The sequence below is a fragment of the Anopheles stephensi genome, chromosome 2 (genome assembly GCF_013141755.1).
Source record: "Anopheles stephensi strain Indian chromosome 2, UCI_ANSTEP_V1.0, whole genome shotgun sequence".
NCBI classification, from domain to species: domain Eukaryota; kingdom Metazoa; phylum Arthropoda; class Insecta; order Diptera; family Culicidae; genus Anopheles; species Anopheles stephensi.
The window spans coordinates 38,711,586-38,737,782 of record NC_050202.1 but is presented as its reverse complement, the minus strand read 5'-3'; the positions used below and the strand labels follow the sequence as shown (position 1 = coordinate 38,737,782).

The 26,197-nt window shown below is 40.7% G+C and overlaps 1 protein-coding gene across 6 annotated transcripts in view; it reads right to left on the bottom strand.

The window, feature by feature from the left end:
* Window positions 1-21,360: 21,360 nt before the first annotated feature.
* The window catches only part of LOC118507742 (homeotic protein ultrabithorax-like), a 216,772-nt gene continuing 211,935 nt past the window's right edge, over window positions 21,361-26,197 (bottom strand). For 2 of the 6 annotated variants that reach the window (XM_036046744.1, XM_036046743.1), the window contains one exon: window positions 21,361-24,901. In XM_036046744.1, the coding sequence (XP_035902637.1) occupies window positions 24,609-24,901 (293 nt within the window). In that variant the 3' untranslated portion in view covers window positions 21,361-24,608. The remainder of the gene's footprint in view (window positions 24,902-26,197) is intronic. The other 4 variants (XR_004905700.1, XR_004905699.1, XR_004905702.1 and 1 more) reach the window with 3 other exon arrangements.

The window sequence follows — 26,197 nt, the reverse complement described above, 5'->3', positions numbered from 1 at the left end:
CAGTACAACGCAAATTTTAAAAGTGTGAACAGTAATTTGAAAAGGTTACATTAATTGTATCACACCTCTTTTGTACCATAATTTTTTTGTTGTTGTCAGCTTTCTCTCCCGATAAAGTTTAGTGCGGTCTTACAATAACGCAGTTGTGCGTGTGTTAGTTATTTTTTTCCTTTTTTGGTATCCATTACGTTCCCTTTCCTGAGGCTACCATTACTCTTCATAATGTATCCTGAGTTTGATATTAAATCAAAATATATTACAAAACATCGGTGGTGATTTATATCGTTCGTGTATTTCAACCAATGAAAAGCATCATTTCAGGATCAAACCGATTGAAGAAGTACCCTAATTCCGTCCTACTTGACGCTCCCTTACGTTCTCTATTTTCTATCCATAATTTTTCGTATTTTTTGCAACTATCTCTTTCGAACACAATGCGTATACGCATTATGTGGTTCCTTTTAAATACATCCCACTTCTTCGGGTGCAAACCGTACCTTCTTTACCATCTCACTCTCTACCTCTAGCGACCGGTTCGTTCGTGGAAGAGCAGCAGTAGACATTAGAAATTAAGGTAAACATTCGTCCTTCATTGCTTTTCCCACCAACTATCATCTATGCTCCACTCATGCTCGCCTCGCCATGCTCGCCAGCGCTTATCCGTTCACCATTACAATGGTGGTACCTTTCTTTCCTTTTTGCTTCCTTTTGCATCCGATATATCGTTTCCTTAGCGCGCTGCGTATCACGAGCATCTTCTTCAACTAACAGATTGTGCTCGGCGCACTCGCAAACGAAAGAATGGATTTTTTCATTATCAGCAGTAATAAATTATACAAGACGAAGGAAGATGAAGGGTCATTTTATTCAAGCATACTTATGTGGTGACTCGACGAATTGAACATATTTGTCATCTAGGTTTGTCGGTTACAGAAAACACTTTGAAATCTTAAGGGCTTGGTAAAGAATGAATGCGCTTATAAGATTTGCTGTAAACTACTATACAGTCTCGTTTATGTGATTGAGCAGATCGTGAACTTCGCTTGTGATTATCAAACGAGATGAGCGAGCTTTGCACACTGTTCTCACTGCTATCGAGCCAGCTCCCTTAACCAATCCGATTTTAACACTAGCCCATAATTAATTTACCACTTTGATTTACTTTACTTAACTTTACCTCTGTTTTTTAATTTAACTTGCTGTGCGACAAAAAGTAAAGGATTTTTTTCATTTCTCTCTACTCGGGAGAGCAGTAAAGACAATTTGTAGTTTTATTTTCCTACCATCAGGATCCAAGCTTAACTCAAGCTGACTCGCTGCTTGTACCCAAACAACCATCACAGCATCTTACATTCTGATTATTCTACCAACGGTCGTTACTCTAGACCCTAACTGTCTGATTCTTTCAGTGTACTATCGAGCGATGTGAGTATCGCAAAACAAACGAACAAACTCAGTGAAATCTTTCATATTGGTTACACAACTTTCTCGTGCTCGTACCGGTCTGCTCTGCCAACTCTGCTGCCACGAATAATTACGAAGGTGAAGGAATATCTGTCGACCACCAAGCACACTTACCGTCCTGTTTGGAGCTTTAAGAGCCTCATGCAAATGCTTCGCCAAATCCGCAAATGGGGTAGGAACATTTTTGGTAAACGGTGCTCGGTTGAACAGAAAGGCATCGTCAAAGTTTCCAGCTGTTACCGTTTCGTGGCAATTCTTTGCCGAACCAGCAACCATTTCTGCTCCTCCATAAAATCTCGCTTCTCTCTTCAAGAAAGCTCGCTGGCCACAAAAGGGATATGAGGCAATGCATTAATCTCTCTACGCTAATTAACAACACTTTTGCATACATCTATGGTTTGCATGGCTCTCGCCTGGGGTTTTGCTGCTTCGGTAAGAAACTACACCAAATTCATAACGAAGTGAAAACCGACGCCACCATTTAGTTGAAACTTGCATTTTAAATTATTATTTATAACTTATTCCATTCGGAGCTCCACTAGAAAATCAACGGAAGAGCAATAAATATTGCAAGGCTTTTTTCTGCAATATTTGTTTTCTAGCCATTGAAAACTGCGAACAATCCAAATAGTACAGCAACTAACTGGTAAGATCACATGCAAAAGATCGTACAGCTGAGTGATGTGTTTACTGATCAGCTTTCTTCGTTTTAAATCGCTGTTATTAGCCGGGATTACCTATTGCAATCGTTCCGCATTTCTCTTTGTTTTCAACATTCTCCGGGACTTTCGGAGCAATTCGGATTGCTGGACAAGCATCAGCTGTCCGCCGATAGAAATGTGCCACAATTGTTATGCGGTGTTCCGGTGTACCCCACGTACTCGAAACGCGAGCGATTTTCAACATCTTTGAGGCACATCTGTTGGTACCGCACAAGCACAGTAATGCTGAATGCTTGGGATTGCATCGTGGCTTACGAAAGAAATTTGTTTAAAATAAAGGCGATAAGGAACAGGCAGATAAATACATCCATTTTCCGAAGATGAAATTTATTAGTTGTTTATTGAAAGGATTCAAACCTTTAGCTCCCCTACGTGCAGCGAGTACGCCGAGTACCATTGGTTTTTGTATCGCTATTTCCAGTCAAGATACAAAAGCCTTTGCACAGGAAGCGGAAAAGCAGGATTCGCTATCTTGCAGCACTTTTCTTGAATTCCCTATTAACTCCCATCCGTCCCCGCTGTCGCCAATAAATCAGTGGATTTGGTTGATTCTTTATGGCCAGCTTTGTGAGTCAGTATGTTTTGTGAGTGGAGTTTTCAAACTTATTTAAAAAAATCATTCACTCGCACATCTTCAAGTGTCCTGAATCGAATTCAATGCAAAAGGTAGTGGAAACATTGTAAATGTGTTTTCTAGCGGACGTTTTATGAAAATGGTAGGCATCGTCAACGGGAACGCCATCTACGTCATAGATTAAACGCATGGTGTGATATCCTTTCAAACGGCGTATATGGCCGTTGCAGGACTAGAACCACGCACAGTGGTATTTTGATAGTCGATCGGTCGGCAAAAAAGAAATTCCCGGCTAGTAAACGTAACTGATAAGTGACTACTGTACATATTGGTAATGTAAAATGTGTCGAAACTACTTTCAATAATGAGCCAATGAAAGCTAAGCGCGACATTGTGTTCATGCACAGTTGGTTAAAAATTTCGGTAGGTTTTCCCAACAGCCGTTTTGTCCTAATCTCACTACGATGACCAGTGTGACACTGGCAGCATGGGTCATGCCCCAAGATCCGTCCGTAGTTAGCGTTTTTGCGAACGTTCTATGGCCCAAAGTGCAAATGCACACAAAGACCAATTTGTCTCGCAAGAGCAATAGTGTCGCGCTTGAGTTTACTGCTGTTTTCCGTCCAGCGAACGGATGCATATGATGCGTATTTTCGTGCGTGCATTCACGCGTGCATACGTATAAGTACGGATGCGGTTTCGGCAGGGCGGCGCAAAAAATACCTTTAGAACACCCATGTGTCGTTTCGGTGGGCATATTTCATTTTTAGTTTCACTTTATTGTGCACTATTCCGTAATTTATGCATTATTTTATTTAGTGGAATGTCATATAAACAGTTATTAAATAACATTTTTACATACGTGCTCGATTCACGGCACGCCTTCATAGAGATTCCTAGAGTTGGTTCGCTTCCGTTGGACGCTGGTAACGGATTCCTGTGCAGCAGTGGTTTATTTGTTTTTATGCGTTGGCAATTCCGACGTCACACGCTGCGAGGACGCATGGCTTCGGTTCCTGCAACTAAATGGAGCCAACCGTTCAGTGTACCGATGGCACTGTTTCATCCTCTGCGCGCGCCCCTGCACTCCACTGCCCGCTATCGATGGCCTGTGATTGGATGCATAGTTTAGAAATTCGCTGAGTAGCACCAACGCAATCCACTCGCGAATCGCGTCCTGCGAAGGGAAATGGTTTATTGAATTCCCGCGCTCGAACGCAAATGCACGACGACGACGACGACGACGATGGCGGATCCGGAAAGGAAAATCCGGAAAACCTGTGCGCTCAGGCTGTGAGATGAAAATTTATTGGTCTTCCATTCCGTAGCGTATAGCGTACCGCCCGTATGGCACGGCCTCCACTCGCCAGTTTGGGCCGAAAAGGGCTCAACGCTGTCAGAGCACGAAGGGATACGCGGGTTTTCCGATTTATATGTGCGTAAAAAATTTATCTTTCACAAGCTTCCATGATCCGTAAAGTTCAACTTAACCTCGTATGCTTGGAAGGCCCTACTGCCCCGACGTATTCGCTCGTACCAAACAGATCAAGATGGATGCTTTGTGTTGCTGCCAGTAGGAAACAAAAAGGTGCCTTCAAGCTTTCCTTCTTCACACTACACCGAGATTTATGGTGCACCGAGCACCGTGTTCTGTTCGAATGTTTAACTTTTTCATGATTTGCCGTTAGTCCAGTTTGAAGAATATTAACAAACTAAAAATCTAATCGGTGCATCTAAAACCTTTTTACGCTGCAGGTATTGTGTGTCAGAATGAAAACCAGACAGATAGATACTTTTTTAACAAACTTTTGTAGGCAAGGGGCTTCCAATTTTTCTATTCGTGAATGATTTTAAAATTTCGTTATGAAAGATGTAAGCTATCAAATATAGCTGAATAGGAAATAAAAGCTGAAACTCGGTGCTTTTCTTACTTGAGCCAGCACATTTATAGAAATTTCTAGTATCTTGCCTAAGCTCAGATATGTTTAATTTAATTGAAGATTTGTGTGTTTAAGATCAAATCTCTACCGAAGTAAACACACAACAAAGACTGCGAGGTACCGTATTTATTACCTGATTCATCTGACGTTTATCTACATGAATAACTTAAAGTTATCCTAATTCCTATAGAAACGGAACCGTTCACGAAATGCGGACTTAAACACATGTGGATTGAATAATTTGGAGACTTCATTAAACGACACGCACATGACATTAATATGTCCGAAATTAGTCCGATAATGTAAAACCTGTACTGAAGTATTTGATAATCTGAGTATCTGAGAATCTTATTTCTCACAAAGGCTCTATAATTGCGTCGTGGTCTTTGCCTGCTGCAACCATCATCGATACCACTAAGGGTCCAGCACAATCGTCTGCCTATCGATTATCTCGGACGTTCTGGCTGAAGCATCAACGCCATGACTCCATCTCAATTTGAGCTTACCATGCATTCTCCGTACGTGTGGACGCCCTAAAAGGACTTTGCGGGTTGGGTCGTACGGTGCCATTCTCATGACATGACGTGCCCACCGGAGCCTAGCGAGTCTAATTCGCTGCAATATTTTTGGACGGAGTTCATACCGCAGAGACCAAACGCAGAGGGGGGTATGTGAGTGCTGGAGTGCTTACTTTTGACCCCAGGTAGGTGAAGTTTTCGACAACTGCAAAGGTGCGGTCACCTATCTGAACATCACCCCTGCGTATTTCAATGTTTGTTCGTAGGGTCGCTGGTGATGCCACCATCATGTTGGATTACTCGCAAAGTATTCCTTAACTGAAAATTAGAGGTGAGCTTTGCAAGCGTGTAAAGAATATGTATTTATTATTGTTATTTTGATATTTCGTAACCACAAAAGGTACTGTGTGAATGGTTTGTGAATTGAATAAGAAAATGGATAGTAGAACCTAGAACCTTCCTGATAAAAAAAATCCTCTGCGTCTAGCTTACGTTCTGTTTAGTATTGCACATGTTTACATACTAGACTTTCAACTATATTCGGCAGCTACAATTCAACGCGTACAGTCGTGAGCTGACCAGTATGGGCATAGTAAATGTGCAAAAAAAACAAAAAAAAACTAATCGATTGAGGCATACGCTGTGCAAATCCTAATTTGGAGAAATCGTACGACGCACGGGGTGAATTTTGCAAGCATCGTGTGCGAAAACCAGTGTGCAAACATACGGCGAATAAAGATCGATCGAAACAGGCGAAACAGGAAAGAAGGAATATATAAAGAAGGAAGCAGCCCCGTCATTGAACCATGCCAACCCAAACAGAAAGTGTAATAAAATTTTATTGATTGATCGTGTTTTGATTTGACGATTCAAAACAATTACAACTTTGACAAAGATGTTGACGAAAACATTTACAACCGCAAGTGGATATGCGTACGCTCGCTGGAGGTGTAGTGAAGAGTCGTTTAATATGGCAACGCCTAACGTTACGTGTTATATCGCGGCTTCATTTCAGGCTCCTGACATCGTCCTCCGCACTGTGCAATTGATCATTCCCACAGGCACAGATTATGAAGGCAAAATGAAAAGCCGTAAGCCGTATCACGTCGTTCCTGCATTTCGACCTCTTTAATTCAACTCCACAAGCGGCATCCTTCCTTCCATTGGCCATGTGTGAGGTCCAAATCGTGCCAAAATCGGATTCAAAGTAATTTATGTGTTTTATTTTTCTTCTTTGCCTTTCCAGTGGTGGCAGTGCTGGCAAAAGCACCAATGCCTTTCAAAAGCTGCCGCACTCTCCCGACCGCTCTGCTATTTCATCCGTCACTTGGCGACAAAGTTTAGCGTCCGCGTGTCGCGTGCTCAGGATTAATTATGTTCGCGGTCCAATGAAGCACGCTGTGATCGTACTGAACGCGTAGCGAGCGTCTACCGAAGGGGAATACAATAATTTGGTGTAAATTATCGCGCAAAGCTTGTTTCGTCAACGCTTGTTCCGACACTGTACCATGGTGCTACACACAATGAATGTGCCAGCAACTTCCGTAATGTGCTGACGAAATCTCCATATGAAAAAGTAACGAAGTTTTGTCTGGCGCTCGATGCCTTTACTTTTGAGAATGAAGCGAAATATTCATCCGTTCTCCAAGATTCATCCGTAAAGCTTGAAGAAGAAAGTTAGGCAAGAGATGGTTTGCAGAGATTCGAACGATGGAGAAATCCATCGATACAAAACCGAATAGTGCGGCGGAAGGAAACAAACATACTCTATAAAGATTTCACTAGAATTCTTTTCTCGGTTCATACACATCTCCAGCGTTATATCCCTTTGAGGCGACACGCTGACGCCAGAAGTAGAGCATTTCCCATACGATTGCTGAGATTTCGCTTGTTCTGGCAACGGTTCATTACGCTGTCGTTTCCGTACCATCATCGCCAGAGCAGTATCCTATTCAGCATGGCTATAAATAAGGATTTTTTATTTCCTTTCTCAGTTTTTGCTTCCATGCGGCGGCTGAAAAAAGGTTCAAGTCCAATGAAGTTCAGGCTCGCAGGGAAATGTAATTCACTCACGAATAAGTTCATAATAGCTTAGTTTATGCTCTGTGAACTTGTCTATTAAATCATTCATTTATTTCATTAAACCCACAAAAATAAGAACACCAAGTGAAAGAGGCAAGATACAGAACGAAGTCCCAGACAACGATTAATTTTCATATAACGGATGTACTTACTGCTCCATGCAAGAACGATAACTCCTACAATAAGTTTTGATGATTATGATCAAAACTCGCAGTGGATTTTAGGTTTTTGTTTGGGTTTGTAAAAACCTTTGTGTAAATAGAATATTTTGAATAAGCTTTCTTTGTTCTAGTGATTTAAGATTGGAAATGTTTCGATATTTCATCGGGTTGATTACGGACGTGATATGTACTGCCATGTTATTAAGAAATTAGTTGCTGAACACAACATAAAAAGGTGAAAATCAAAATGGATGAATCTAGCAAGGTTTCTTACGCATGGAATGTGAAAGTGATGGGAACTTGTGCTAATCGCTTCTACCATTTGCTGAACCGTGGGCAGTCCGTGTACCGTTAAATGCTGCATGCACCAACTTCGGTTGAGGCCCATTGCAAATGTATTGTGATACACACCATTTACATGATCATTACCAGACCTCCAACCTTTTATGGAGCATGCAATGGCTACTGGCCATACATTTTTTTCCGAACCATACTTGCCTCATTTTGATATGTTCTTCGCTGATTCTTGAATCAGCAAGGTTATAAGTATAACGGGATAAATTTAGAATCAGAGCTCAGTTCTTGATGCTCGGCATCACTGTTAACCGTACAAATGGTTCGGAGCGGTTCCGCTTTTATTACAACTTCATTATAACACATGCATGGATACCTTACTCTTTTAAAAGTTTGATCGAAATGATGTCGAGGTTGAGTTGTCCATGATAGGTTTACCACATTATCATATTACTTTAACTTGGCCCGTTTCAAAATAAAACCTTGATTGTTTGATCAAAGGCTATCAGTGATTATCAACATCCTAAGACATTAGCTTCGGACCTGCAAATATTGTGTATAACCTACAAATTACACCAAGAGTTGACGAAAGCTCCATGAAAAATTATCATGCGTTCATTCGGAGATAAACGAAATTCCATCCGCACTCAAACAAAACACTATCATTATTGAGATTGAAGCAAAGTTTCGAATTCTAATAGATTTTATGCCAAAAGTTTCGAAAGTGTACAAGTTTTGGATTTTTTTTTGCTCTTCAAATTAGCCATAGTTCCAACGGTGAATCAAAACGAAAAAGATAAAAAAAATCGAGCCTAAAATCAACTGTCACAAATCACTGCTCTCCCCTATTCCACCTAATCGATTTTCACCGACGAAAGGAAATGAAAGAGAAAAACAAACTCTTCATCTTCATTCACCTCTTCGGTGATTGTCGCGTTGGTTTTCTGAAAGAAGTGAAGAAGAATCCGCCAACGAGCGAAAGAAAAACTCAAATGACAATCAAGTGAAGAATTATTTTCTAAAATGGAAAACTAGCCATAAATTTAACCACTGCTCTCCCGTTCGTAGTTCCGCATCTCTTTGCGCCTCTTCTCCTAGCAGCTTCACATTTTAACTGTACGATATGCTCGATCTATGTGGAAAACAACTATTTCAATGACTTTTGTTACGAATGTCGAAAGAACGATTTCGATGAGATCAGCATCGGTCTCGTGTTCGAAAGAAACAAACAAAAGTATTGGCACTGCGTCAACAAATGTTTGTTGTTGAACTATCATGGCAAGTGATGAGGAGTCTGGGTCTGAATTTTCACTCACTATTTAGGAACATCATTTGCAATAGAGATTCAGAGAAGCGGCATTTTTGCACAGCTATAGGTCAACGTTATTTTGAATGCCTCGGGGAATCTTTGCGATGGAGGAAAACCACGAGGATCAGCCAATAGATCAAAGCTATCGCAAAGAATTGTTATTCCCATGGGATGAGCAGGCAATACATCACTTCAAGAAACATGAAAATAAAGTTTACACGATATTCCTTTCGTGCGTGTTTGTACCAATTTTAAAATTAATACGTACCTTATCGCTTTTATTTCATTATGTATTACAATAAAAATTGGTCTGTCTTTTCACGAAGTTCTGCATATGCTTTGGCTATAAAACTTTGTTTGCATATCGATGGAAAGAAAAGTACCCGATTGCTGCAAACCTTTTTCCACACAGCCTTGCTGAAGTTGTTTCCTTCTCAAACAGTCTGGGCCTGCGTGGAGTTGTTTTGCTGCTTCTCACTGTCGTCCTCATTGTGGAGCTATGTTCTGTTTTGCTGATAAATCAGTACTTATACGTTCATGAAAAGTGCTTTCGCTCGTTGGGTAACCCATGCTCTCAATAAAGAATTCGAGGAAAACATACATTTGGACACTGAATTGATAACTTCCATCTACAACAGCTCAATGGGATGGATCCAGACTAGGAGATGCGCAAGCTATGCGACATGAAAAAACTTTGCCCACAATTCTGGTTCTTGTATGTTTATTTATTATTATTTTTCCAAACCAACACATTTATCGTCAGTAGCAGTCTACCAACCTCCGCCCGTTGCCACCCGTGGGACTCCTTCAACGGGTTGGAAGCTGTTTTCCAGATCCATTTTTATCGCGGCTGAAAGAAGTGCAGCAGCAATGGAATCTACGCAGTCTACACACTTTTAAAAGACATTTTTCCAACTTGTGCTATTGCAATCGGCGCGCCGGGAATGGGACGTGTAAGCATCGGTGACAAAAACGCGGAGTAAACTCCCAAAAGGGAAGCGAAATATAATAGTGCTTTACAGCTTACGAATCCTTGCCAGATTTCTGTATACATTGGTTTATTTTCGATGCTAAAACGTTCTCCCATAGTTCCGGCTCAGTACCTCTATGACTGTTGCGCTCATTGAGATTGGCAGAATGTATTTTGCTGTTTCTCCTCCAACCAGCAACGGTGCGCCAATACTCGACGACGAAGGCTGTTGGGCGATTTGTTAGGGAAATGGGTTGTACGCTTAGTTAAGGCTAGCTAAGGAACGATGTTGGGATCCCAACAACTCCCATTTGGACAGTGCGCATCCGAAGAATTGTTGTTGAAAATTCATGACCGTTTTTAATAAAGCAGAACTAAATTTGCTTTCTTAACGCGGGTGGAGCAAGTCACCAGCTGTCTGTTTACCACGAAATTTTTCTTCAGCTACTTTATGAGCAAGCGATGGTACTGAGCGAAATAACATAAACTACCAGCTTCTTCTGCCTGGTGAAGTTGTTTGTTGATATTAGAATTTGTTTGGCAAGATTCATTTTATCAATTGTGGATGAGTGGAACGAATATTGAATAAATCAAGCAAAGTATTGTTTTCTTAAGAACAATTTAAACTAACATTCCGTTAGGTGGGTGAATAACCTCAATCATCTTAACTCAGTATAAACCATGGCTTGTATACCTATTTTTGTTTAGTTGTTATTTCTTTTCTATCCTAGTTGATGTTGTAGGCACTTCTTAAGTGAAACATCATAATATCCAAATGCAACTTCAAACATCCGCTTTTGCTGCTTCATGCATCCACGCATGTTCTTCATCATCTTTTATTCTTCAATTCCTGGAGGTCTTGTTAGTTGATTGGATAGTTTATAAAGATCTTGAAACATCAGACATCAATCGTTTTTACTCTATGAGTTCTTGGCATCATGTTTGGCCAAAGTTTTTACCAGTAATCTTCGTGCGAACGGACAGCTTACGATTTGGTACAGATCTTGTTTCAAGTATCACCACGGTGATTGGAGGCCTGTTAGTTGGTTAGTTAGTTTATAGAGACTTTAAGCCATTTGACAATTGAAGGGCTGTGCATACTTCGCGATGATATTGTCGGTATTGCTTTAAATAAAGTTTAAATAGTTTTTTCAACGAAAACCTATTAATATCTTACAATGGCAGGAAAGTAAACGTCGTTAATCAAAGTAAAGATGTAAACATGAAGCATCACAGCATAAGCATTTTCATTACAAGTATGCCATTAGACGCCACAAACTATTATTTTCTGCCAACCCACTACAAAATCCACATCAGATTTTTGTGAAAATCCACGTCCAAGAGATAGAAAATGAAAAGTCTCTTCTTCAACCATACCCCTCACACCACTCACTTTAGCAAAACCAATCCTACAATCTTAAGCAGCTGGACTATACTTCCACATTGTAGGTTCATTGTTTTTGCTTTTCTGGTTTAATTTACAACCCATATCCGCTTTATGAGTTCCGCGTGTCGTCGAAAATGGGCAATTTCATAAGAATTGCTTGATAAACTCGACCTGCAGCAACACGTGTGATGAAACTGGAACAAAAACACAGACACAGTCCCTGTCGAATTGACGCAAAAAACAACGGCTCCATGTAGGAGCGGTATGACTGTTAAAACCCACAACACACAAACAACGAAGCGCTCAAACGACTGTAAAATACAATGCATCCTATGTCCATCTAGTGTAAGCGCCCAACAGGAGACTGGCCTGTGGACACACGTGGACGCTGCTTGCTTTTTTATAATTTGTTTACATTTGCGCTGGACTTACGTTTCGCGTTGCATTTTGCGTTCGTTCGTTTACTGTGGGCCGAGCGTGAGGGAAAAAGGAATCGCAATAGGAAAGGAAGACATAATGGCCGGAACACGGAGCTTCCGCATTTGAGGAAACAATTTTCCATCACTCCCGCTGACAGCAATGGTCAGTCCTACCGTTCATCCATCTGAGCATTGCAATTGTCCCGAACATTCGCCGTCTCCGTTAGGGCGATGCTTCGCGTTGTTTATGGGCCCTGTTGTAAATCATATTCCACATATTTGATCACTATTTGAACTACATAAATTAACATATGCCTTAACGTTGGTGATCGTTGGTATTTTGTCATTCGCTCGATGCCGGTCCCAACGCCCTGTGTTCCGTTTAGGTTTGGTATTGATGTATAGGCTTTTTCAGCTACGGGTAACTAGCACACCACGCTCCTTGAAGATTGATCCCTGCACGAAAAAAGCTACCGTTTTCACAGGAAATTAAAGAAATTGTTTTATATTTTGGTTAATTTTTTGTTCGATCATATTTTAAAGCACTCTAAGACGGTAAAATACTGTACATAACATAATCTAATTTTGGAAACATAAATTAGATGCTGGAATGGTGGTGTGTTTTTTTGTAAGGAGTAGCGATGCACTTCAAGGTAAATTAAAATACTTAGGAAAAGCATAATATAACATTAAGTAACAAATGATTCGATTGGATTTCGTCAAACAGCAGACTCTCCACGAAAATGAATTGTTGTAGCAAGGTTGGTGAATGTTTTTGTACAGCAGCAATATTCGTTACAGATCATTCTAGGTTGATTTCTAATCTTGATTTGAACTTGTTGCTCAGGTGCTATATTCAACTCTAGACAACCCTGGCCCAACAGATGGGAATAGCAAGAATGTAAGGAATCTGACTGTACAATGGGCCTTTACTCTTTTGGCTGATACGCTAGAGCAACCATCATCATCATTCCTTCCAACTTCATTCCTCTCCTGACTATTTCCAAAGTACGATGAAATTTGGTGCTCTGTACCACAAAATGCCTTTCTGGCCGTATCGCATTCAACCACACGCCACCCAGTCTTAGCTACTCCGATCATTTGCATGCAAAGCTAAGCGTTTTGTAAACCAGCATTTTATCATGAACGGCACCCATCATTACCGCCATATTCATTTTCACTGTAGTCCATGCTACATCCCGAGCAGGGCGTTTCGGAGCTAAGAATGCGCCTAGCACAAAAACCTTTGACAATGGAATCTTTGCGTATATAAAATGATAAAGTTCGGTCCCATGGTCATGTTTATTAAATATACATTAATCCATTTTTGAATAATAACTCATTCATCCAGGTCGGAAAATAGCTCGCTCTATTGACCAGCTACACCCAGGCCCAGCGAATAAAGTCGGAATCGGAACGTAGTCCAATTTTCGCATGTTCAAACTCACCACGGCAACGACCAGAACCCTCAGGAAAGCGTTTCTGTAATCCCATGGCGTTTTTGGAACGCTCACGGTGGGCATTGTAAATGCATGTCCGAGATTGGTGGGATTCATCACAGGCAGGTTTAAATTGGTTTTCGCGTGAGGAATAAACGATAGTCATGCCTGTATTTTTTTGTGATACTTTACATGCTCCAATAACATAGAACCCATATGGGTTAAGGACTTAACTGTACAAACTTTTTGCTATGCAATTTTGTGTAAACTCGTCATGTAACAATATCATTGTCAATTTTGGAATATGCTAAATTTAATGAAGTTATCCATAGAATCAAATAATTTAACTATTATAATTATGAAACAGACAACGGTACTATCCGTGTTGGAATATGGAAGCATATGCTTCCATTGGGCATCCAACACGCATATCCTCAAACTAGAGAGGCTACAGTATCGTTGTCTTAGACTCGCACTAGGGAGCATGAAATCAACACACAACATGTCCCTAGAAGTGATGACCGGAGTGATGCCGCTAAAACTTCGTTTTGAAATGCTGTCGCTTCGCCATCTAGTCCGTTCTTCAGTATCAAATCCCTTGATCGAAGAAAATTTTAAAGCGCTTCTAGAGACAGGTTCTAAGAGCAAGATCTTGAAAATCTACGAAGATTTTGTTGCCCTACAAGTGCATCCTAGCGCTCCACAGGCATTAAACCGTGCTGCCCTTCCTGAGACCTACAGTTCCCTTTTAACAACAGATTCCTCGTTGCACGAGGAAATTAAGACCATACCGAATGATCTTCGCCCGATGGTAGTTCCGGGCATTTTCAGGGATAAGTATGGTCATTTAGACCAAAGAAGCCAGTATTATACTGATGGATCATCCTCTAAGGAAGGCACCGGCTTCGGCGTTTTTAGTGAGTCCGCCGAAGCATTTTTCAAATTGCGGGAGCCGTGTAGTGTCTACACCGCAGAACTAGCCGCAATCTTGTACGCACTATTGATTATAGCAGCGAGACCTTCGGATCAGTACTTCATCTTCACAGATAGCCTTAGCGCTATCGAAGCACTACGATCCCCGAAGGCTGTTAAGAGTCAGGATTTCCTGGTCATTAAAATCATAGAATTGCTTGGCTCCATGTTCGACAAGGCGTTCAGGATTTCGCTAATTTGGGTACCTTCTCATTGTGGAATTCCCGGCAACGAGAAGGCAGACTCACTGGCCAAAACAGGCGTCCAACAAGGCGCATTTTACGACCGTCCAATCTCGGCCCGAGAGTTTCTTCGCCTACCACAGCAACTTTTCCTGTCTCGCTGGCAGAGCATGTGGGAGGCGGATGATCTCGGGCGATTCCTTTTCTCGATCTCTCCGCAAGTGTCCCTGCGGCCTTGGTTCGGTGGGCTCTCTGTAGACCGGGCGTTCATACGCATGATGTCTCGACTTATGTCGAATCATTTCGCGTTGAACGCTCATCTGCAGCGTATAACTCTGGCTCAGACGAAGGTGTGTGGCTGCGGTGACGGATTTCGCGATGTGGATCACCTTCTGTGGTCCTGCGTGGAGTTTGAAACTGCAAGACCCTCCTTGTTAAGCGCAGTCGAGGGCATCGGCAGACGACCGGGTATAGAAATAAGGGAAGTGTTGGCGACTAGAGACCTCGCCTACATGAGGCTCATCTACCGATTCGCCAGAGACAACGGTCTCATCCTTTGATTCCGCATCCCTATTATCCCTCCAATCCACAGCCGCCACTCCTTTTGTTATGTGTTGTGTTGTCTTTGTTGTAAATGTTTGATGTTGTGCAACGTGCGATCCGTTGACGGAGCAATTGCATTCGAGGGCAATTTTCTTACTGCCGTTAAAAGGAGGCAGGCTTGTGTTTTTTTTTTTGTCTGTAGTAGTGTTCTCCAAGCCAGTCCAGCTTTGGTACAGCGGGTTCGCCTGGGTTGGCGTTGGGCGCGGGAGTGGTCGGCGGGTACAGACTCGTAAACAGTGGAGTCACCCCAGCTGTTGCGAGATGGAATCCGCCGATCGCTTTTGAGTTCGATGTTGACTTGGTCGATCACGGGCTGTGACATTGCTGGGCTGCTTGGAGAACATTGCACGCAGAAAAATTCATGTTTGTACTGTCCAAATAACTGTGCTTGTTTGTTTCAGTCCAGCCCCACATCACACACTGCAATAGTCAACCGGAGCGAACCAACCCCCATCGAAACCATAGCCACAGCAATAGAACCGGACCAAAAAACCTACAACACACACACACACCCACCCAATAGAAATGGACAACAACCACCCATCATCCGTCACAACCGAGCATGCCCGGGATATGGCAAATAACTAGGAGGAAATGCTTAGTTAATTTTGTTAATTTTTTTTCGTGAATATAATTCACAGTCACCACATGCGGTGGTGACAATACGGCATCAGTCCGTAATAATTAATAAATAAATAAAATAAATAAATAATTATGAAACAAACCGGCAAAACGCTCATATAGTTGCTTTTAAACAAAATAAATATAAAAGTGATTTAAAAAAAAGATAAGAAAAATCTTGACTTACTCTATTACATACACTTACCGTGAAAAGTTGTCGGACAATTTCTGCAGTAATTTGCTTCAAATCTGGCAAAGAAGAAATAAAAATAAAAATTATAAAGAGTTGTCCAATAATTAGGATTGAATCAACCACAGTGCAATGTCGACATAAGTGTGTTTGCTCCCAGATGTATGCAATTCAATGTATGCATGTTTGATTCTATTCCGCCCGAGAGTTATGCAAAGCGCGAGACATACAGTGACCAATACAAAAAAAGACGGATCGACATATTTTATTTTGAAATTTCATCGAATATCGGGTTTGGATAAATATTTCGCATGCATAGGTTTAATAGTACACAATCATTCAATTAAAATTATACATGAAACATTTTAAGAAGTAGGAAATCAATAAAAGGAAACAACGAGTCTTCATTTTACATAGTTAGTAAGTGTTGTGCTTATGTGTAGTGAAAGTGTTATTAAGGGTGAAGTATGCTCAGTCGTATACGAATAGTCATACAAACTGTGTATGGTATTTGCTCAATGAAGTCGTGCAATGTTACTGCCATCTAGCCTTATCCGTCCCATGGAAAGTTTGTATGAATAGTTGTGTACGGCTGAGCAGTGACTTCAGACTAAACAAAAAAATCAATGAGATTAGATGCAGCAAATCATTAATATCGATTTACTTCAAAGTACTTACAAAGAAAAGGAAAAAAATAAAATAAAACGGAAATTCAGTTCGATTTTCTGTGTCTTTTGACTGAAAATCTTTATCGTTTTTCTTTTTTTTTCCGAAATTATGGAGCAGTTATGAAGTCATACAGAGTCGATGCTGTCGCCAAAAATTTGAATGGTGCTTTATTACTTTACTTTATCGTGACTATTGGTTAATGCTCCCGGGCACCATAACGCTGAAAACAAATTTTGACAGCGTTAGAAATCAAATTTCATAAATAAGTCATTGATGAACAAAGCCTCACAATTACCATGTATGAGAAATATATAGCCAATAATTTTATTTGTTGGCTCAAACATCACAAACAAAGTCTTAAACATCTGAATTGAAATTTGTGCTTATTTGAACTTTTTTTTTTATAAACGAGGCGGTCCGCAAGAGCCGAAGCAAACTAACCATCTATGGCTTAAATGAAGACAAGAAGTCCGGAAATCGCAAACCGGTGATCTCTTGAAGTGATTCCATGATGCCAAAGAAGATATTTTTGGCCTATAGTTATCCCAGCGTTCGTTTACAAGTTTGAATTATCCATCTCGTTAGGAACAGCAATGCTATGATCGTGGTCAGTATTCTTATCGACTCAGGATTGTGAGTTAATTAAAATAAAAAATAATCTGCAACAATGCTCAAATAGATCCTTCAAGTGCTAAATCGTGTTTCAAGAAGAGATTTTTTATTACAGTAGTTTCAACAGTATTTTATAGAATAACTTCATTATGGATGAAAAGGACGAAAATACTGGACGAAGATCTGATATGGTGGTTATGGTAGCAGTTACTAATTAATTTAAATTTAATAATGAATTTTGACCGACTCTCCGTACACAAGAGTGGCTCTACAACTATGGACAATATAAAGTCAAGAAAACCCGATAAGGACGTCAAAGGCTTTGCACGACTGTAGAGCCAAAAGAAGAAGATGAAGTACGAACCAGCTGTCCACCAAACTTACACGCTTGTGGTTAAACGTCCCGGCAAACGATTTCAAATAAACGTGAGTTTTGTTTCATTTATTGCTTTCCGATCATCACTACGGTTTTAAGGTTCATGAGAAATTCGCAACATCGTTAAAATTAATTTTATGTTTTACGGCCCATCACAGTACCATTTTCCTCCTGTTTCACGCCACCTTTCAAACACCTACCATCGTTTTTTTTTTGCCGCTTTTTGTCCTAACACCAGGTAATGATTTTTTCGTCGACGGTGCAAAAGAAGATCAAGCTTGGTTGGAAGTCTTTTTGCGCAAATAGTTTTGCAAGGCGTTCGATGATTCGGTTTTGATTGGTTAGCACCGAAAAATTTAAAGATTTCGTACAACAACGAACAGCGTTGCGGTTTTATTTTAAATTGCACACGGCTTCAGCGTCTTTCATCAGCGCGCGCACACAAACACACGCATTCAGCATTGAAGGGCTTGAGCGTCGAGAAGTTGTTACATTATGTATCTTGCTTTTTATTTATTTTCAGTCAATACCTGAGGAAGAAACCTGTTCCAGGGCAACAATGGAACCTACTGATATGTTGAGTAAATTTGCGTCAAGTTTTGGTGATTCTGAAGCAGAAAGCTGGATGGAAAACGTTGTCCACGTCCTATGAGGCTTCAGCTCATACGCGTTGGGTATGGTAAGTTTTGCTTTTTTGCTTCCGCTGAATGCTTTGGGTCGTACGTGAAATTATTCAAGCTCCAGATACCGAAAGATGAACATGCACAAAGCATGATGTGAAATAAATATAAACCTCGCTACGCTAACGCGAAAAAAAAGGTTTCACCAACGAAAACATAGCATACCAAGAGGAAGACAATTGTTAATACGATGATGACCTCCGCGACGGGATCTCCAGCAACGGCCATGTGATTTTGATGCTCATAAATAATTTATTTCCAATGTCTTCGTTTTTTCGCTGATTCACATCCAATTTCAGGAATGCTTTGCGCCATGCACTCCAATCGCGAACCAGGATCGTATAATTTTCTCCTGTTTTCCTTTTGATGTCATTTTGAGCGGCCATTCGCCAGAGCAATGGTGTGCACCGCTTGATCTTCCGCCACTGATGTACTGCCGCTCGAATTTTTCTGCTCATTATAGCGACGTCTTCGAGCGTCCCGATTCTAGCCGAGCAGTCAAACTGTCACCAGGGTACAACGGCTGCATTGCCAATCATTCTATCGTTTCATTAGACTTAACCATACCACTCCACTGCTCCAGCTGCACTCCCAGGGCTTCATACACTCTTTTTACATAAAACCATTGAAATCGATTGCATCGTATGGACCAAAAACAACTACACTCGTTAGAATACGGCATAGATTAATTGATTGCATCACGATTTTTGTGTTTGCTGGTCGCGGAATGTTAGCATCGGTGCACGTTTTCTGCACAAGTCGAAGTTGATACAATGCGAGCATCGATGGTGTTAAAACGTGATAGACGTTGGGTTCTAGTTTTCAATTACAAAAGCATAAAGTAAAAAAAAACTGATGAAATATCTAAGGAAACAAACTCCTCGGACGAAACCAATTTCAGATAAAAAGTTCCTACAGCATCACGGAGCGTATTATGTGAAACAGTATGATGTGATAGCACAAGCGTTTTACAAAACAAAAACAAAAAGGTGATCGGTCGATTTAAAACAAAACAATGGTCATTTGTCAAATTTTATTGGTTAACCCTGTACTCTAAAGCCAGCCAAGATGTTACATTTAGCTGTTAGAAAGTTTTGTAAACGTTAACATTAAAAAGGTAAATAAGTAAGACAGCCTACTTGTAAGCGGTGAGTAAGACAAATAGCCATTCGCTTCAGTCAGCTTGTACAGACCCGCTTTCTGCCATATACACTCTATCAAAGTAATTTACACATACATGTAAGCCCATCGAGAGATAATTGGAATCGTTCGGATTCAATTAATGAGGAATGGCGATGGCAGCGAAGTGCAGCAACATGGCCCTGAGCCACGAGACTGCATGCGGTTGAGAAACCAAAAACGGCGTCGACACATCGAACGGGCGAGGCAAAAGTAAAAACTTGGACGGATGTTGAAAGCGTTGATTGTGATGGTGTTGGCTAAAATTAATTTTGTTTCTCACTACAATCAAGCTGCTAATGCCTTGAGCTGTAGTTTCACGACCCCGTTGATGATTGTAGGATAATAACAAACCAAGCGAACAGCTCAAATTAAACTGCAGTTCATCATCGTCGTCATTATGGACGCCGCATGCTTGCAACAAAACACAAAAGTGTAACGTCAAAACACCAGTGCCTCTGGTCTAACGAACACCAATCAATTGCATCAGTTGTCTGGAACCTTAAACTTGGCACAAGCATATTCAAACTACCATTAGCTGAACGATTATCGCAGCGCGACCAGCCAGTATTGGTCACACTGCAAAACTCGCATGAACACAGGGAATGCAACACATGGTGAAAAAAGGTAATGTTAAGGTAGTTTTTAATGTACAGAGGCAACAACCATCAAAACGTTATCAATTGTCAGCGCTTGTATCAAGAGAATACCTGTTTAGCAAGATGATAAGTCAACTTTAGTGGGTGATGCTGACAGAAAAGCGATGTAACTGAAATCAGTTCTGAACATTCGACAAGCTCATAATTATGAGCAACATATTTTTAAGTTTTAGTTCTTTCTAATATTTGCAATACTAATTTTTAATAGAAGTTACTCATAATAATGGATTGCAGCAAATACGCTGGGTACTAGTTTTACATACCTTACTCATGATGCATGCAACGTACAGTGATATAAACTTCCCACACTCTTTCTAGCTCGGAAATCGAGTTTCATCTTGACCTATAAGACAATCTGTGCTCTCATTAAACTACAGCCGTTCCACACAATTACTGTACTGACGTAATATTCCGCATCTCCCGGATCGAAATTCGTAAACACGTGGGAAAACGGTTCGCTAGCGAACGCCGAGACCGAGACACTGGAACAGCTCTAAAACGAAAAGCAATGCAATGCTGTGGCTCACATTTATTTTGTTCAATACTGTATACATTTTTGGAAAATGTTCGTACAGTAGCGTCATCTAGCAGCAACCGTACGCACAACTGGCAGAACAGCAATGCCCCCTACGATGAAACTCATGCACTATTGTACCTGCACGCGAGTCCTGCAGAAAAGGGATGAAGGGATGTGCGCCAGATTTTTGGAAAGAGGCAGAAAATTCGAAATTTATATCATCCGACGCCATATGCATATCCGTTGGGAACGCATGCGCTTTGTCATTTTCCCATTTCGCTTCGGCTTCACATTTTGGTAAGGGTGGTAAGTTATGGCCGTTAGGATCACATTCCGGCACTTAATTATCGCTGCTCGAATTCGTCGGTCGTCTTTCGAAAGTATGCGCCGTCCGTTAGGGATGGAAACGTATACTTCGCACAACGATCGGGCAGGTTGCAGCCGAAGCTTCGGAGAATGTGTACCAATTTTTCTCTTTTTCCAGCGATGGAAAATGTGGTCTTGCAAAGCGTGACACTTCATAAGCACTTCATTAGTTTGACGCTGGTCATGGGGTATCCATTTGCAGGGAATACCGCCGTAAATCTTCGCAAGATGTTTTCTTACTTCAGTGGATTCATATGGCTTTTCTGTCTCATAGGTAATTCGAAAATTTAGATAATTTATAATTTTCGTTTAAAAGACTATTCTTAAAAATGTGGAAACTAGCTGTGAAAATTTACCTTGAAATATTTACCTATTAAGATATACGTCCGTCTGGGCGTCTCTCCAAACAGAACAGAGCTCAACTAATACACGGTGAACAGAACGTAAGATGGGTATGATTTTCTGTCGTATTCAATTCATTTATTTTTTGACAATTCTGGTAATTGCTTACGGTCGGTTTCCAATTAAAATGACCCACTTTGTCTTCTTTACATTTAGCTTGTTTTAGATACTTTCTGATTTCTTCATCTTTGATCTGGCAAGAGAAAACCTTACCGTTCCTTGTAATTTTCATGTTTCTATTCGCTTACTCCATTTGCTTACTTCGAGTGTTGAGCTTCTTATAACTGCGCTCCTAATAGTTGCTGAGCAGCATCTGCAGCGCTTCGGGCTGCCCAAATTTTGTTACTTAAAACTACCAGCAACTATCGCTGTCACTTTGCTTCCCTTCAATGCTGTTGATCCTAGCCAAGGTGACAAAGTGTTTGCACATTTTTTCCCTCCCTTGAGTGTACGCTCTAATGTGAGTAAAACATATGTTCTGTGGTCACATGTATTCTACTTTGGGTGGTGTAATTTGTTTGTTTTTTTAGGTTTATTGGAAAAGCGGACAACTAAACCAATTTAGTTGCATTAAATGACGTGTTTCATTGTTTCACTGTTTACAGCAATCGCTTCGCTAGTGTCGTCCCATCGTATTGAACACCTCTCTTATCGCTGACTAATTTATACTCAATATTCATATTTAAATACAGGATCTTCTTACGAGCTAGTTACGTATACATTTAATGTTTTGTTTGTAGTTTTGTAGCTTCTGCAAAAGAGGTTGCGCATACAAACTCTCTCTCGCTCTCTCTCACACACTCACTCACACTTACACACACACACACAAACACATAAACCTCTTTGTTTTGCACTGGGTTTGTAAGAGTAGCATTTAGTTATTGCTCCTCCGAGAAGGGAACGATCGATGAGTTCAGTTTCGTATCTTGCTTTGTTGCCTTTCTGCAACGACTTTGGGGCTGTTGGGCGAAATTAACATCACTAACCGAAACCAGGTTTTCTTGCTTTTCTATAATTATAAGTTTCTTTTCGAAAGTGTTCATCAAATCTGCGTTTTCGTATTTCCGTCCTAGATTTTTGTTTTGGTTCCGCTCCAGAACACACTTTACCGCATAGTTTTGCAGTACATGCCCGTCCATCACAGAAGAACAGCAGAATAATAGCAAAACGCTACAAATGGGTGCTTTTTTGAGGGTTGTTCTTCAAAGGTTTGACTAAAATGAAGTTTGAAAGTCGTTTCATGCTTGTTTGTTCTGTCCGCGATATGATATCAAACAACGTTTCCAGTCTATGTTAGTGGGCAATCGAGTGTCATTCTTTGCGCTGAAATGAACCTCAAATTGAATCCATTTCTATTGGGCTGTTCTCATAGGTACGCTCTTTTCCGTTTGAATGAGTGGCAATAAATAAGTACATTGGCATCCAATGCAAGTATTACAGAATAATCGATTGCAGTTTTCTTAAACAAACTTCACTCGGATCACAATACACCGGCTCGTCGAAGGTATGTATTGAGTAAAATGAGCGGAGAGCTTTAAAACATAGGGTTTTATTCCGGTTAAAGCTATTCGCGTGTTTAATATGTACAAAACGATACGCAAAATAAGAAATAAAATAAAATCAACAAAAGTGATCTACCATATACAACAAAACACAAGAGCACTGGGAAGATGGCTGAAGCTACAGAGTACATAATAATCAAAATAAATAACGAAGCAACATTACAGATCATTTTGAAACTTTGTCTAACCCTCCCGCGCGAGAACAAACGGTTCATGCTATGTCTAGGCGCTGTTCTCGTTTGCAGATAATGCCTGGGGTGGTTTTCACTGGACACATAGCAAACTCAGCTATCTAACATGAAAATACTCTTTGCTGCTGACTCTACTCTGAAGGTACGACAGTCGTACATGTAGCAAGGTAAAATACTAATAATCGCACTATGTTAAAAGTAAAATCAATGGAACGGATGCTACATTATCAATTACGCAAATCCTACCTTAGCAAATTCAAGTTGTTTGAGATAAATCTATAGTATTGCAAGTTTGTTCTTTTTTTATTACATCACAACAGAAAGCTAAATTCTGATCTCTTCGCTCGGTATGTGCGAACTGAATTCGAAACAGTATGACTTATCCAGCGTAATTCATCGAAGCAATGTAAAAGGGATTTTTCTCGCTCTAATAAACTTCTTTGACAATTTTTGGAGAAGCTACTATCTATATTACCTTATGTGCAATAAATTTCTTTCCTAGAACCTCTTATTTTTTCGCTACTTTGTTTCATGCCCACCGCAATTACGTATATCTGTTTCCAAAGTTCTCCTTTTACAAGTGGTACTGCTTTAAGAGAACTGCTTCTTCTTCTTCTTCTTTGCATTTGCTTTTCTTAAGTCCGATTCGAATTTGTACACTGGTAGTTTTTGATGCATTTGCGTTTTCATGGTTGATTTTACTTTATTTGTGTTTTGTATGCGATGTAAAAAGGGGTTCGTTCGTCTGCAGTTGATCATTTCGTTTACGTTTACCATGCGCCTATATTACAACGTGCAACAACACTTGCCACCAACCTGTCCACGGCGGCATCATAGCCACATCAACCCGGAAGCATGTTTCGGTCATTAGGAATGGACTTTAACCTATATGTTTCTTTGTCTAGGATTGTAGATAGAAGAAGTGGGGTTCGAAGAAAGTATGATTGAATATATCTTCCTATTTAGATGCTGAGTTATTTCACATAGAGGTTTCTAAAGAATTTCAATCGTGTTTAGGTTCACCATTTTACTACCACCATTCACCGTTGATGCCAATGCTAGCAACTGAAACATAACGCGAAAAGATCTGAAATCCAAGTTTAAGTATTCAACTGCTTAGTTTGCACCAATGTACCATTATCGTGATAATGGCATATGGGTGCGTGACCCTATGAAGGGAAAGGACTCGATAAACAAAAACAAACGGTCAGGTTTAAAATTTGAAGCCTAAATGAATGTAGTAGTATGAGTTGGTAATTAATCCCTGAAGTCGACGATGAGCGGTAGGAACAAGTTAGAAATGAGCAAAAAAGGAAGTTTAACTTATCGTACCGATTGCAGGATAGGACAAGGACGGACCTCCGAGGCTGCACAACCAATAATGAAGGATATCCTAAGCCTACCTGTGCACTTGGATGACATGAAGAGCGAATAATCAATTTGTAGTTGCCGTTCTAAGCCTGTGCCCAGACTCAACCGGAACTTCCATTCTCTTTAGTATAAATAATTACTAGCACTACTGTGATTGGTGTGTGGTTGGTGTAACCCCTAGTTTTGCTCATGTAACGCGGCCGCTGCAGCTGCCGCGGCGGCCGCTTTTTGTGCTTGGGCCTGCTTCTCCTGCTCGTTTAGCTCCTTGATGGCTTGAATTTCCTTCTTTAGCTTCATTCGGCGGTTTTGAAACCAAATTTTGATCTGCCGCTCCGTAAGGCAGAGTGCGTGTGCCATTTCGATTCGACGTCGACGGGTAAGGTAGTGGTTGGTGTGGAACTCCTTCTCCAGCTCCAGCGTTTGGTATCTTGTGTAGGTTTGGCGTCCTCTTCGTCGCAATCCGTTTGCACCTGAACGAAAATAGAAAACACATACGTATAGTTTAAATATGAGTTTTGATTACATATTTGAATGTGAATAGAATATGAACGGAATAGAATTTCTTAGTAAAAGTATGCCCATTGAATGAATATAAAAATGAAAAATGAATATGAATTAAGCCCAATACAAAGATATTAAGATATCAGCTAGAAACTGAAGAAAGCGTTTCGTGCACTAGTTTCTCTTTTAACTAGCAGTAAGGGTGTCGACAGCATACTGTGTGCCAACTTTTGTTGTTGTGTAATATCATTTTATGCGGTAAGCAACAGGACGCTTTAAGCATAAGCGAAAAGAAATAAAAGCAGCATAACCAGTTTCTGGTCATCCATCCTGGTTACATGTTGTGTGAGTATGTGTTTCATTCGTCACGAGTTCTCGTGATTCGTGTCTCCGCCAGCCCAGGACACACCAGAACCAAAAGGTTTACAGTAACGCGAGAAGAACAAAAACTGATCAGAATGTTCTTTGAATGCCGCGATGGCATGTTCAAGTTTTGCAGAGCCGCCCTTAGATTCTGCTGCATACATATACACAACGTGAGGCCAACGAACTGATTGAAAACGATCTCACCAGCGTCCGGTAACCACGGGTAGCATACAATCCGCTTTTATCATTCTTTTTCAGCGGCAGCAGTGTTGCTGCTGCTAGAATGCACGATTGTATTCTGTCCGATGCTGTCGAATACTACATTCTTCCACCAGTCTGATACTTTTTTTACTCATTCTTGTGCAGAGCATATAATGAATGCAAAACTTAAAAGGGTGTATAGTCTGCTCAGGAGGTTTCACAAAGCACCCAGCAACTGACGAACCTGATATAAACGTAGTAATGAAGTCAAATTACCGCACAGGGAAGCTGTAATTACTGACCTAAAAATGAACACAGCATCGAACGAGGCACGGGGAATCGCCAACGCCATGTGAAAATATCGGAGCACAAACATCAACTTTGGGTGAAAGGCGAATTTAGCAGAAAATGCCGGCTATTGAGCCGAACAGATCATAACGAAATAGCCCCAAACTGTGGAAGAGCCTGACAGCTATGCCATGCCACTGCATTGCACTGTAATTTTTGTGATTGTCTTTATTTTTTTTGGGCCGCTCTTTGTCCACATCTGTGTTTTCGGGTTTCCGTCCATCACTTGAATCTTACGCTCCTAGCAATACCTAAACGATCATCGTTCCCAATCGATCATATAACTCTGACACCAGCATTGCTGACGGTCAAATGCACAACCTGCGCTTCTACGTATATGAGTAACAGAG